This window comes from Sciurus carolinensis, chromosome 8 (genome assembly GCF_902686445.1).
Source record: "Sciurus carolinensis chromosome 8, mSciCar1.2, whole genome shotgun sequence".
NCBI classification, from domain to species: domain Eukaryota; kingdom Metazoa; phylum Chordata; class Mammalia; order Rodentia; family Sciuridae; genus Sciurus; species Sciurus carolinensis.
The window spans coordinates 14,990,008-15,004,198 of NC_062220.1; the positions used below are offsets into that span (position 1 = coordinate 14,990,008).

The window sequence follows — 14,191 nt, forward strand, 5'->3', positions numbered from 1 at the left end:
AACCTTGGGCCCTGGGTCCCTTCATTTGTGACACAGGGGTTTACTGAGCCCAGGCCCCTAGTGGCTCTTTCTGGGGCTCCAGTGTCTTGTTTTCCCTGCAGGCAGCTGTTCTTTCCCTATTACAAATAGTTCCATGTGTTCTCTTTCTCATCCAGTAAACTACCTTTCCATCCTACACTGGCCCCATGCAGATCTGAAGGGGTGGGAAAATACATTTTAAAAGGCCCAAAGAGTTCCAAGACAGGAAGAAAAGAAAACCGAGAGGGACAGCGGCTACAGCTGTGACAAACTGGAATGCTGCCTCTGGGCCCCGCCCATTCTCAGAGTCTGGCCTGCATTTTCCTGTGTTCCCCACAGCCCTGTCAGATGGCTGATCTAGTCAGAACCCTAAAACGCCCAGAGGTTCCATCACTTTGCACAAGGAAGCCAGTAGTGGAAGAGGTGTCTGACTCCAGAAAAAAACTGGAAGCTGGCCAGGCTGGTCTGTGGGCGGGTGACCTGCAGGTTCTGGGGCTCTGTCTGACCACCGGAACGTAGAAGGAAAAGCTTTGTAAAGCCATTAGGCCATTAGGCGCGCATGTGCTCAGCAGTCAGGTCAAAGCTGTCACTAGGAAGGCTGGCTTTCTTCCTCAGAGGGCTCCCTCCCTTGGTGGTTTTTGTCCTTCCAGCAGGGGCTGCAGTAAAGTAGCTGTGACTGAGTGGCCCCCACAGTCTCAGCTCTGAAAAGTTCTCAGACTCCATGGGCCAGACTGTTACAGGCCTCCATGAAATTTTCCAGAAGTCTCTGACTCTGAGGACTTGTAGAGAACTCTGTGTCCACCTCATTCTGTTCGCTATATAGAAGAGTAGCTGTAGGGAATTAAAGGGTTCTTTAGCCAGGCCTTAACAAACAAGGGTCAGGGCAACAGTGACTGGCTGCAGGTTTCCTGATCTGGCAAGTTCTGTGGAGAATATGGTAGGTACAGCTGCCGCCCTCAGCCGCAGTACTCTGCACTGCACGGGTGCTGATCCTTAGCCATGTTCAGCTAAAAGGGGAAGGAAGCCCCTTATTTTTCTCTTTCCCTCTGTGGCCCCAATCTTACTGAGGCCACAGAACAGAGCATGAGAACAGGACATCTCACAAACTCAGTGAGTGGCCCCTTGACATCCCAGAGTGGGCCTTAGCCTGCCCCAGCACTGTCCCCCACAAACACTAACATGTATTTCCTTGTCACTGCCCACTACAAGAGGAAATTGCAGGGAGCTGCGGCAAACATTGTATGAGTAGTAAAAGGGTTTTAAGTCGAGCCAAAGACCTATCAAATTTAGAATAACATTTTTGCTCCGTTTCATCTTTAGGGTGGACATTGAGTGTTTTTAAAGATTCTGTCAAGCCAAAGTTTGACAGATGAAAAAGAAAGAATGTTGTTGTGATGGCTTGTTCTGTTGCCATAACAACCCAGATAAATATTTCCCCAAACCCCTATCTTCATCTTCCTGATGATAAACATTTTGTTTTTTAGTTTACTAATTTTAGTTCCAGGAAGTTTTGGCTAAACCTATAGACCAGGCTGAATAATAAAATCAGAGCTGTACTTAAACAAGTTCTTATGAAGAGTTTCAGATGGCACAAAACTTTTAATGTTCAAGAGTTATTTCCTTTTTGTAGTGCAATAAACCATAAGCCAAGTGAAAAACCTACTGGTTAATGACAAATAGGATCAGGTGATCAGATCTTGGCAAATACTGGAGTTTAAGGCGTGGCTTCGACGTATGGATAACCACACAAGTAGGTGTGTATGCACGGTGCACTTTCGTTGGTTCGTGTATTGGTTCATTTTAAATTGGTTTCCATAAAATTAAAATGATCTTATAGAATCAGCTGCCCTCAGCATTGTTTGCCATCTCAGAAGGTTTGAGAGTCTCAGGTGAATTTGCTGCCACCTTGGTGCTCTGATGGCCAAGATACTACTTCACAGGTCTAGTTGGTTCTCAGAGTAGTTGACAGTCTTGGAGACAAATGCATTTAATTCAGCAAACTTCCATGAAGAAAGCAATTTTAATATAATAGTATGTTCTGATTAAATATTAAGTATTAACCACCTATTTTTGCATATGAACACCAAGAAGATGCCATTTGGAACAAGATCTAGAGGCTAGAATAGCCACAGATACTACAGTCTTCTAATCCAGAGCCATCACTCGCATCATGTCCTTCTCTTGGAGTCAGCTCCCGCCCAGCCACTCTGGCTTTGTGTCATATCTTCCCCTTTGGTACTTCATTGCAGTGCCTCAAAACCAGTCAGACACAGTTATCCACTGGTTAGAGTGAGATGTCACCATCGTTCTGTCCAGAGTCGACTAACAAACCCTACTACCTTCCAGTGACACCCTTAGTTCTTTTTGTGGTCTCAAACAAAACTCCCATTTCCAGTCCCTGGCTTGTTCTCTGTCTTACAGATTCAGAGTTTGTAGATGTTAAACTGGAAGGACGTTGGAGATTATCTTCTACAGGAGAAGAATCTGAGGCCTGGAGAAGTGAAGGGCTCTTCCTGGTGTAACACAGGAGATGACAGAACCAGCTTTCCTGAGGCCCAGCCCATGTCTTTTTCAATTCAGTGACTTGTTACTTCAGGGTTTCAGAGTACAGTCATGGAAGCACAGCAGCTCCTTGATGGTAACAGCCGCTTCCTGCAAGGCTCCACCGGGCCCAAGATGAAACCCCAGTTTACCTTTCACTCCTCTTCCTGGAAGTGATGCACACAGGAGCTGGGGTGCCAGAGGGCACTGGCTAGATCAGCCTTCAGTTCCCAGGAAGTTTGCCTAGTTCGGGAAAAGTTCCCGACTCTTTGATAGTGTCTTAGAGGAAACTCTGTGCTAGATTCTCACTGGTTCACAGATGAATTGAAAGCCTGCAGGGCCCAGGATCCCTAAGTAGAGCATGGAGGCTTAAGAGCAACCAGAACAGAAGTGTCTTCTCCAGGAGAACTTCACCATTTCACAAGTGCATCCTGATATTCTGGAATAATACACAGCCTCCAGTCCTCAGGAACTATCACCCAACAGCAAAACACTCAGGGGCCTGACCCTCCTCGCTGAGCCCACCACTGAGCCCTGTGGCCTAGCTACCCTCCCACTGGGCCTTCCCTCCCCCCTCCCCATACAATTGGTCACAGCTGTGGGAGCTGGTGTTTCTTTCCTCCACCCCCACTGTAATGGGAACCAGCTGCCAGGATGTGCTTCCTCACACTTCCTTCAAAACAGCCCCTCCTCCAAGCAGCTAATGCTTAGGGAGACTCTGCACCCAGCTTGCTTGTAGTCGTCCTCAGCCTCTCCAGAGCCTAAGACCCCTGGTCCCAGCAGTGCTCACCCCCGCAACCCTGGCCCCATGGAGGATGTCTCTAGCCTCAAGTCGGGGAGTAAAGCTTCGATAGAACTTGTAGCACTGATTGAGGAAAACATACGCTACCCTCTTCTCTGCCACTTACGTTGGGGGAACTGCTGCCACCACTCCCTGTATTATTTGCAGGATTTGACCTTTACTTTCTTGTGTTGCACAAGACAGTTTTTTTTTTTTTTAGAATAATGATGTGGGCTAGAGAGGAATGAGACACTCCTCTTAGCTGCCTGCCTGCTGTGCTGCTCTGTGCACCCAGGGCTCCCTCTGTGCTGCAGCTAACGAGGTGGCAATGACAACCAGGTGTGGAAACATTTGGCTCCAGCTGCAGAGGCAGCTCTCTCAGTGGCAGCCCCTAATCTACATGGCCAGCAGTGTACCTGTTGTCTTTATTTGTCCCCATCAGAACTGAATACAGTTAGCCCTCAGCTAACAGTCACTGAATGATGTCATCTGTCTGTAGCTGTCTTTACCCATCCTGTGTATCTAACGCCGGCATGCGTAGCACTTCTCCTAACCTCAGTCCAGCTGCCTCTCTTCCTCCTGGTTCACACTCACTGCTGTGGTGCACACTTGTAATCCTAGCTGCTCAGGAGCTGAGACAGGAGGATGGCAAATTCAGGGCTAACCTGGGCAACTTCACAAGAGGCTGTCTCAAAACAAAACATAAGGGCTGGGGATGTAGCTCAGTTGGTAGAGTGCTTGCCTCACAAGCACAAGGCCCTGGGTTCAAATCCCTAGCACCACCCAAAAAAAAAAAAAAAAAAAAAACCCACATAAAAAGGGCTGGGGTTGTCACTCAGGGGTAGAGTGTCCCTGGGTTCAATCCCAGAACTGATAGATAGATGGGGCTGCAGGGGTTAACTCAAGTTAACTCAGTGGTTGAGTGAGTGTCCCTGGGTTCCATCCCCAGTACTGGGGGGGGGCGGGAAGAATGTGATACATTGTTTTTAACTATAGTGATAATATTGTAAATGGATCTCTTGAGTTTATTTCTCCTATCCATGGGCTTGCCAGTGTTAAACCACATTATAACTTCGTCGTGATTCTGGATGAGGGGCAGTGCTGGGAACTGAACCCTGGGCACTTTACCACTGAGCTACATCCCTACCCGCTTTTAGAAAGTTTGAGACAGGGTCTCACTAAGTTGCTAAGTTTGGCTTCAAACTTGCAATCCTGCCTCGCCCTCCCAAGTCCCTGAGATTACAAGTGTATGCTACCATACCTGGCAGGATCCTTTATCTTTAAGAGGGACTCCCAGGACTGGGGATGTGGCTTGGTGATAGAGCACTTGGCTGACATGTTTGAGGCCCTGGGCTTCATCCCCAGCATTGCAACCAAAAAAGAGAGAGAGAGTCCCAATATTTCTCCATGTTTTGTTTTGTTTTGTTTTGTTTTGATTTCGGCACTTAAAGGGTTACCTCTAAGTTATTTAGCATATCATCCTTTGGTCAGGATTGTAGGCAAGGGGTAACTGTATATGAGTTTCACTTTTACAAGTGGAGCAATTTGTGATTGCTGTCTTGTAAATACCAAAGGATTAGTCTTCATTTTCCCTGATTGCACCCAGGCATTCATGCTCAACTGGGAAATGTTCGGAATATAACAAGAAAAGGCTACAGTGTTAGAATGTAAAGCATTTTTATAGAGAGACGGAGTATCCATTAGAAAATGGGCTTTACTTGTTGTCTTAGTCCATTTTCTGTTGTCATATAATAAAATACTTGAGGCTTGGTACTTTAAAAAATCCAGAGGTTTATCCAACCCAATTCTAGTGACTGAAAGGTCCACACAGCATGGTGCCAGCTCCCTGGCAAGGGCCCTCCATGGCCACCTCACAGTGTGATGGAAAATTGGAAAGGGAACTGGCCCAGTGCATAAGGGGTACGAGTGAGCAAGGAAGCAGCTGGCCTGGCTTTTTATACCAGCTCACTCTGGTGGGAGCGCCCGGGGGCCATTCCTGGGAGAGGCCATCACTCCAGGAGGGTGGGGCCACCATCACTGATGACCCTCCCCCAGGCTGCCAGCTCATGAACCCTGGGAGACAAACCATCTCCAGACAGTAGCAGTGGTTTGGGGTTTTGTTCGGGGAGGGGCAAGGAAGAAGGATGGAGGTGAAGGTTTTAATCAAAATCAGACGATGATGGAATGGCTTTCACGTGAAAGCACGTCTGTGGGTTTCTGGGGCAGGGAATCCGCTCAAAGCATCTCTGATGACCTGTGCTGGGGCTGGGTGGCGGGACATGCCTGAACCCCATGTGATGCTTCTAAGCAGCGAGCCTTGAGCCTCAGGAGGAGTCCAGGGGCTCTCCAGCTGTCATGGAGGCTGCCTGTCCCGCCCTCCATGAACCCGCTCTCCTTCCCATCTCTCCCTCTGCAGCACCTTATCCAAGTGCTGCCACGCCATGGTGGCGCTCACCTACCCCTTCAGCTGGCAGCACACCTACATCCCTGTGCTGCCACCTGCCATGATCGACATCGCCTGCTCGCCCACCCCCTTCCTCATCGGGCTGCTCTCCAGCTCCCTGCCGCTGCTCAGGGAGCTGCCGCTGGAAGAGGTGAGCCCTGCCGTCCCCAGCGGGGGCACAGAGAGCAGAGGGGCGGTCCTGGGAGGGCTGTCAAGCAAGTGGAGGCTTTTCAGAGCCAGGAGTGTGGGGGAGCAGGCAGGAAGCTGCCCTGCCACCGCTGCATCCATGGCAGGTCCTGCCCAGGGTCTGGGTCAGGCCACCCTGGGAGGCGTGGATGAAGTGACGGGTTGAGGTGTAGTTCAGTGGTGGAGCAATGGCCAAGCTTGTGCCCGGCCCTGGGTTCCACCCTCAGAACTGCAGAAGGTAACGTGAAATGTAAATAAGTGAGATGATGGGCAGAGCAGCCCTTGAGGACAACAGTGAACAACCTAGCCAGTTCTCAGCCCTGACTCCAGACGCGGCCATTTGTCCTGTCCTCTTCCCTCCCACCCGCCAGCATCAAGGGAGGGGCAGACACAAAGAACTAGCTGTGGCTGGAATGTGTGTTTTGTTTTGTGTGGCACAAGGAATTGAACCTGTGGCACTCTACCACGGCGCTACACCCCCAGCCCCTTATTTTTTATTTTGAGGCAGGGTCTCACTAAGTTTCTTAGGGCCTCACCAAATTGCCAAAGCTGGCCTCAAACTTGGGATCCTCCTGCCTTAGCCTCCAGAGTCCCTGAGATTATAGGCATTGTGCTACCACACCCAACTTCGAATGCATTTTTGAATTTATGACAAAACAGACTCAAAAATGACTATTTACCTATAAAAGGTACTTTGTCATATTAGTTAAAAAGACAAGTGCCAGATTGCTAATGGTCAAACTCTGGGTTCTTAGATTAGCATCCCAGTAGGAAAGTGCTGCTTGGCATTTCTGGAGTTATGTAATCCCAGCCCCTTTCTCTAAAGTGGCTGCCCCTGTGTCCTGGGGACTTCCAGCAGTCAGAGATGGAAACTTAGGGAACTGAAGAGTGCTGCTCAGTCGTTTTGGGAGGGAGGGCGGTACTCAGGGGCCTCGACCACTGAGCCACATCCCCAGCCATCTTCTGTATTTTATTTAGAGATAGGGTCTCACTGAGTTGCTGGTTCCTCGCTAAGTTGCTAAGGCTGACTTTGAACTAGGGATCCTCCTGCCTTAGCCTCCCGAGCCACTGGGATTGCAGGCATGCACCACCATGCCCGGCTGTGCTGCTCAGCCCTAAACCTAGTAGTGTCTGTCCCTCTGTTCTCCCCAGGGCTCAAGATGCTGGTCTTCTAATTGCCCAGGGTCCTACAGGTAAAGGGTTTGTGTGGGTGCCCTGTGATCCTCACATGGCTCACCCTCTGATCTGCACCAGGTCTCTGGCACCTGTCTGAGCCCACCTGTTTCTGACTGTGGTTAGGGAACCATCCAGGCCCCTTCCTCCCTCATAACCAGTGTCCTCTGCTGGGGTCAAGTGAAGTCCCCTTCTCAGAGGCAGAACGTGAGGGTCTCCTTCAACTTCACACACTAGGCCTCGCTCACCCCACCTGGCCCTGGCCGAGGCTCAGCCCACCCGAGCAGGGAGAGGGTGCTATGCCCTGGACAACTGGGCAGAAAGGGGAGAAGCCCCAGGTGGGGAGTGGCAAACTGAGTGGGATGGGAACAAGTGGGGGCCTCACCTCAGAAACCAAGACACTTTAAAAACAACCCGAGACGCTCTTCCTCAGCCCTCCAGAGCAGGCCAGGAGCCCATCGGGCAGCACAGGGCCCGGAGGGCTGCCTCCTTCCCAGTCCCCCATCTGTGACTGCAGAAACAACATCGGGAAACCCGAATGGCCCACCCTTCACCCCAGCTGCCTCTTAGCCAGGAAGGAGGAACCCTGAGTCCACCTGTATCCCAGAGGCCCTGGTGACAATACTTGTCCCTTTTCCCCTGTCCTGTAGGTCCTGGTGGTCGACCTCATCAACAGTCGGTTCCTCAGACAGGTGAGTAGGAGGGCCGGCTCCAGCCTGCCACTCCCTTTGTGCTTACCTCCTTGCAGCTCTGGAGGGGATCTATGGTGGGCCAGGGGTTGCTGGTGGCGTTGGACACCGACGGCCTCAGGCCAGGGCTCCTCTGGGGGTGAGAAGGAAGCAAGAGGCACAAAGGGGCTGATTTCTGTGTGTTCTGAGGCAAAAAGCTTTTCTAACACTTAGGATCAGAGTCAGACGCAGTGGCACACTCCGAGTATCCCAGTGACTTGGGAGGCTGAGACAGGAAGATGGCAGGTTCAAAGCCAGCTCAGCAACTCAACGAGACCCTGTGTCAAAATATAAAAAAACTGCAGAGATAGCTCAGTTGGTAGAGTGCGTGCCTCGCAAGCACAAGGCCGTGGGTTCAATCCCCAGCACCACAAAAAAAATAATAAAATAAAATAAAAAAGGGCTGGGCCTGTGGCTCAGTGGTCCAGTGCCCCTGGGTTCCATTCCCAGTACCCCCCCAAAAAAAAGGACAAAAAGTTGTAAACATTATTTTTATGGAAGGAATACATATATGCATCTTAAAAAAATTTAAATGAAAAAATATAAACATTAAAGTACAAATTAAAAATTTTTTTAAAGACTGAAAGGAAGGGCTGGGGGTGTAGCTTGGTGGTAGTCTGCTGTGCAAGGCCTTGGGTTCAGTCCCAAGCACTGCAAAAGAAAAAATGATTTCAGAAAAAACCTACCAACACATCAATGCTGGTCGTCTTAGGAAGGGAGACGGAGAGACAGCTTATGAGTGATTTAAATTATTTTAATGAACTTTCATGTATTTTCTTTCTTCTTTTTTGTTTTGTTCTGTACTAAGGATTGATGCCAGGGGTGCTTTACCACTGATTTATCACTGAGCTACTCCACCAGCCCTTCTTTTTTTATTTTGAGGCAGGGTCTCACTAAGTTCCCAGGCTGGCCTCTTATCTTGAGCCTCCTTCCTCTGCTTCCTTAGCACTGGGATTACGGTCGTGCAACACCATGCCCAGCTTCACGTATTTTCTATAATGATTTTAAATTACTTTCATTATCAGATAAAGCTATACAGATTTATTTTCTTTTTATCATTTACCCAAGAAGTCTAACTCCTATTAGATCTTGCAAAGAATAATAATGAAAGACTGGGAATGGGGCTGCGGTGGTAGCTCAGTGGTAGCGCTCTGCCTAGCATGCGTGAGGCCCTGGGTTTGAGCCTCATCACCACATAAAAATAAAATAAAGGTATTGTGTCCACCTACAACTACAAAATACTAAAAAAACAACAACAAAAAAAAACACCTCGGAATAGTAGGCATGCCTATAATCCCAGCAGTGTGGGAGGCTGAGGCAAGAGGATCACAAATTTGAAGCTGGCCTCAGCAACTCAGTAAGGCCCCATCTCAAAATTAAAAAAAAAAAAAATTAAAAGGGCTGGGGATGTAGGTCAGGGATAAGTGCCTAAGTTCAGTCCCCAGTGCCATTAAAAGTAAAAATTAAAAAATGACAGAAAGTCTTCCTAGGCATTATGATGGGTAGCTGTGAACCTGGAGGCACCACACTGCTGAGGAACTGAGTCATGGTAGCACTGCCTTTATCATAAGTTTATCCGCTCTCACTCCAAAGCCCCCAGGGTAAGCCCTCACTGAGGCGCTGCTGCTCTGAGCCAGATCACACTGGCCCTGTGCTCTGGACAGAACTGCCCCATGAACACAAGCTGCCCTGCAGGGTGTGAACAGTGGAAAACACCTCTTGAGTATCCACCAAGTGCCAAGCACTTGCACAAGAGAATTGTATGGCTTTAGTCTTCGCCATGATGTACATATGGATTGGTAGGCCAGTTTACAAGTGGAGGAGAAACTGAGGCTCACTCATCTTATACAAAGTAGAACTGGAATTCAGACCTCAGATCTGGTTCTAAATCTGTTCCTTCCACTAACCTGGGAAGTAAGCCAGTCTGCCCAGCGCCATGGCTGTGGTGTGGTGCCACCCAGGGGCACCCGCGCCAAGGCCCACCTGCTTCTGCTTTACAGATGGAGGACGAGGATTCCATCCTGCCCCGGAAGCTTCAGGTAGCCCTGGAACACATTCTGGAGCAGAGGAACGAGCTGGCCTGTGACCAGGATGGAGGGCCCCTGGACGGCACGCCGGGTAAAAGCAGCTCCCTCCGCCACCACGAGGGCCTCAGAGCAGCTGCACAACGACCCCATTCCCTCGGGGAAATTTTTTCCATCTCTCCTATTTGGGGCCTAAATATCTGTGCAAAGGGGGAAGGAAATGACTTAACTTTAGGGAACTTTCCTAGATGAGGACAGTTGCCACGGGTGCTAGCGATCGCTGGGACACTAACTGGCCTCGCTCGGGCACTGGCTTGGCCGCCTGCCTTCACTGCCTGTGGCCTTCCCCTCCCTGCAGGCTCCGAGGCCAGCCCGCTGAGCCAGGTGGTGTCCGAAGCATTTGTGCGCTTCTTCGTGGAGATCGTGGGCCACTACTCTTTGTTCCTGACGTCCGGGGAGCGCGAGGAGAGGACCCTGCAGCGAGAGGCCTTCCGCAAAGCTGTCTCCTCCAAGAGCCTCCGCCGCTTCCTGGAGGTCTTCATGGAGACCCAGATGTTCCGGGGCTTCATCCAGGAGCGGGAGCTGCGCCGGCAGGACGCCAAGGGTTAGGGCCTTTTCCACGTCGGGGCCAGGAGCTAGAGATTCCGGAAGAGCAGGGAGGAAGGTCACGGGTGGTGCAGGGGCCAACAGCATACTGGCCTCCTCTGGCCTCCTAAGGGATCTCTTTCACAGCGCATCTGAGCTGGAGCCATCACCCGACCTCCGCCCCTCCCTGGCTGCTCCTGCTCTCTCCTGGCCTCTGGCAGAGCCGCCCTCCAGCCTCTGGCAAGGCCCCTTCCATTTCATCTCTCCAGTCTGATGAAACCAGGGACACCCTCTCCTCCTCTTCTCCCGGCCTCCTCTTCTTCCACCCTTCTTTTTTCCCTCTCTCCACAGATGGGAAGGGGACAGTGGAGAGGGAGAGAATGGGCCTGGGCCCACAGACCTGGGCGACTTGCCCGGTCCCCATCTGCCTGGGTCCCACTCTACTTCCAGGGAGGGAGGAGTGGTTTTGAAACGGTCCCAGTCTCTTTTGTACCTTGTCTTAAGCCCTTTGGGGAATCTAAAATCTGAAGTGCTTGCAGAGCAGTGGCAGATGGGAGTTCAACCTGGGCAGGGAGGCTGTGCAGGGGCCAGGGGAGCTTCTGGGGATCTTCTGGCACAGGCGGGTGCACCCTGGTCTGTGAACCCAGAGACTGAGTAAAGCACCCAGACCCTGCATTCCCGCGGCCCTTCCCAGGAAAGGCAGGAGCAGGCAGGCGTCAGGTCGTTCTGGTAAGGGGTATCTGAAGGGAAAAGAAAGTAGGGATCACAGGACACACCTCAAGAAAGAGTCTTTCAGATAGAAGGCTGCTGAGTACATTTAAATATACCCATTTACATTGTGTTGATAGTTCACCATTTGCTGAGAGGTGAGAGACAAAGGCTTCATAGTATGTGGAAGGAAGCCCTGTCCCTGAAGAGTAGTCAGAAAGGACAGAGCACCTGGTATCAGAGCGGAGGGATCCAGGGAGGGCATGTCCAGCCTCCCTGAGCCCCTAGGCAGGCCTCGGTTCCCAGGGCACTGCTCCACTTGGCCAAGGTCCCCAAGGAGAAAGTGTGAGGAAACGGGAGAATTTAGGAGCTCCTCCTCCCTGGTTCTTTGAAACCGTGTGCGTGGCACAGGGTAGATGCTTGGAAGGTGTCTGTCGCGTCAGAACGGGATTTCATGTACGCGCTCAGTTTACAGCTTTCCAAAGACAGCTGCTGTGCAAGGCTGGGCCACTGCGAGAGGAAACAAGCCTGTGAACCTCAGGCTCAGGGCACGTTTACAGGAGCCGCTCAGCTCAGACGCAAGCTCTCTCTTCCCTGTGGAGGGGAGGGAATGGGCTCCTGTGAAGTGCGAAGCAGAGGAACTGAAATGGCTGGGTCTCTTGTCACCAGGTCTGTTTGAGGTCCGAGCCCAAGAGTACCTAGAGACCCTCCCCAGCGGAGAGCACAGCGGCGTCAACAGGTTCCTGAAAGGACTGGGTAAGCCTGGGTCTCATCGCCATCACCAGCTTCCTCCAGAAGTGACTCTTGTGGAGTCTTGGCCAGTCTGCTCCCTGAGCCAGGGCCTGTCCCTAAATAGCATAGAACTCTGCCGCCTCCATCTGGTGAGCAGAAGTGATTTTAACCTCCTACCCTACTCTGTCCCCACAGTGGAAACCAAGGAGACAGATCCTTCCCTTTCCTGGACCCCAGGCTGTCTTGTTCTTTCACTGCAGTCTCCTTCTACACCTTTTGGGGACAGAGCAGTGTGGGGGGCAGCAGAGTGGCCTCCAGGTGCCCCTGAAAAGTGAGGCAGAGGCAGGACTGCAGCTCGGCCCACTCGGAGGCCTTACTGGGAAAGGGAGAATGAAGAGGGAGGCTAGGAGGTCGGGAGGCCAGCCCAAGAGGGCCCGGCACCTCCAGCTGCTGGAGTGTCCCTCACGTGGCTCCTGGGATGTGTGCCCCTCGGCTTCCGTCACACAGCACCAGACACCACGAGCTCTGCAGCTCTGAGGGTCTTCCTTTCAGACCTCCCAGTCTGAGAAAGACCCTCCTATCAGAGCAGCGCATGTGCTGAGAAGCCAGAGGGGCAACTCCAGAAAGGGGAACCCCCAGCTTCTCCAGAGCCAGGGAGGCTCCAGGCGGCCTGGAATCACCATTATCCACACCGTACCTGGGGTGGTGTCCATCTCTTGTTTTGCCTCTTTTTTGCAGTACAGGGAATTCAACCTCAGGTTGCTTTTCACTTAGCTACATACCCACCCCTTCTTATTTTTTGAGACAGAATCTTGCTAAATTACTGAAGGGCTCACTAAATTGCCTGGACTGACCTTGAACTTGTGATTCTCCTGTCTCAGCCTCCCAGGTGACTGGGATCGGGGGTGCACCCCTTCGCCCAGCCCTGTACCTGGGGGAAGAGGGGCACTGTGTAACTCACCCTTTGTCCACCTGATGAATGTTCTCATTTTCTTTTTTTAGGCAATAAAATGAAGTTTCTCCACAAGAAGTAATCAACTCAGCCTCAAGGGAAACTTCCTCCCAGTGTGACCACCAGTTTTAAACATAGTTCCTGGTGGCCTTTCTGAAAGGTGGCCCTGGGTTGTCCCAGGAGCTGGGACAAAAACCAGAGCAGGTGCAGCCACTGACTCTCCCCAAGATGGGCTGCAGCTGTCCGAGGTGCCACTCCTTCAGGACCACCCTGGAAGGGAGTCACCCACACCCAAACATGTTTGGTGGTTGGTTTTGGAATTTGGGCTTTTTAATCTTGATATTAAAAAAAAAAAAAAAAGTGTTTGGGTTTTCTTTTTATTTTGCCATGGCTAAGAAAACTCCCCTACTTCATGTCCCGCTGGGGCAGCAGGTCAGCAGCTGGAGCCTGGAAGAGATGGGAAGGAGTGGCCACTGGGGACAGGCAGGGGCTGGGGGTGGGGGGGAGGCCTGGTGACACCTGCAGGCAGGTACACCCAGGTGCAGAATCTGCCCTTCCTTGGCTGGAGTGGAGCCCAGGCAGGAGCAGCTCTTCCCCACTGGTCAGTGATGCCACCTGGTGGCCGAGGCTGCAGCTTCTGTCTTCCCAAAGGGACTTGACTCTTTATTTATTTTTTTGTGGTGCTGGGGATTTGAACCCAGGGCCTTGTGAGGGACTTGACTCTTAACTGCCTTTTTTCTCTCAGAAGCCATAGAACCACCCACACCCAAGCAGCCCATGACTTTTAGTGATACACAGAAAAAGGAAATCTTGTGAGCTCTGTTCATAAAATGTCCTTGGGGTCCGAAAGTTTATGGTACAGGGCTGGGGTGTAGCTCAGTGACAGAGCTCTTGCCTCAAGTATGTGAAGCCCTGGGTTTTATACCCAGTTCCAAAAAAGAAGAAGAAAAAGACTCCGACTAAAGTTTATGATACTATGTGGATCCCACCTTGTGACAGGCCACTACTGTGACCCCATTCCTACATCAGCTGTGGGAAGAGTTCCCATCTCATTTCAGGGACCATCACAGCCTGCATGACAGTAGTGTGCAGGGTAAACAGGAGGGGCTGTTGTCAATGTGTTAACAAGAGCCAGGAGCAAGATGGTGGGGCTGCTTCATTAGACTTACACAGCCAAAGATTTTTGTGACCGGTGAACCAGAAGAGGCAGGGTCCAGGAGGAGGCCAGAGTCAGAGCTGTCCCCATGAGGACAGCAGGGAAGTAGCAAGAACCCCGTGTGCGGCACACGGAGGTTTTCAGAGTGGCCTGGGGCCACCACC

At 51.3% G+C, this 14,191-nt stretch overlaps 1 protein-coding gene across 8 annotated transcripts in view; it reads left to right on the forward strand.

Moving 5' to 3' along the window:
* Dennd2a (DENN domain containing 2A) overlaps positions 1 to 13,214 on the forward strand; it is an 85,800-nt gene extending 72,586 nt beyond the window's left edge. For all 8 annotated transcript variants that reach the window (XM_047561000.1, XM_047561001.1, XM_047561004.1 and 5 more), the window contains 6 exons: positions 5,757 to 5,934; positions 7,793 to 7,834; positions 9,871 to 9,988; positions 10,253 to 10,498; positions 11,857 to 11,943; positions 12,922 to 13,214. In XM_047561000.1, the coding sequence (XP_047416956.1) occupies positions 5,757 to 5,934; positions 7,793 to 7,834; positions 9,871 to 9,988; positions 10,253 to 10,498; positions 11,857 to 11,943; positions 12,922 to 12,953 (703 nt within the window). In that variant the 3' untranslated portion in view covers positions 12,954 to 13,214. The remainder of the gene's footprint in view (positions 1 to 5,756; positions 5,935 to 7,792; positions 7,835 to 9,870; positions 9,989 to 10,252; positions 10,499 to 11,856; positions 11,944 to 12,921) is intronic.
* The last annotated feature ends 977 nt before the right edge of the window (positions 13,215 to 14,191 follow it).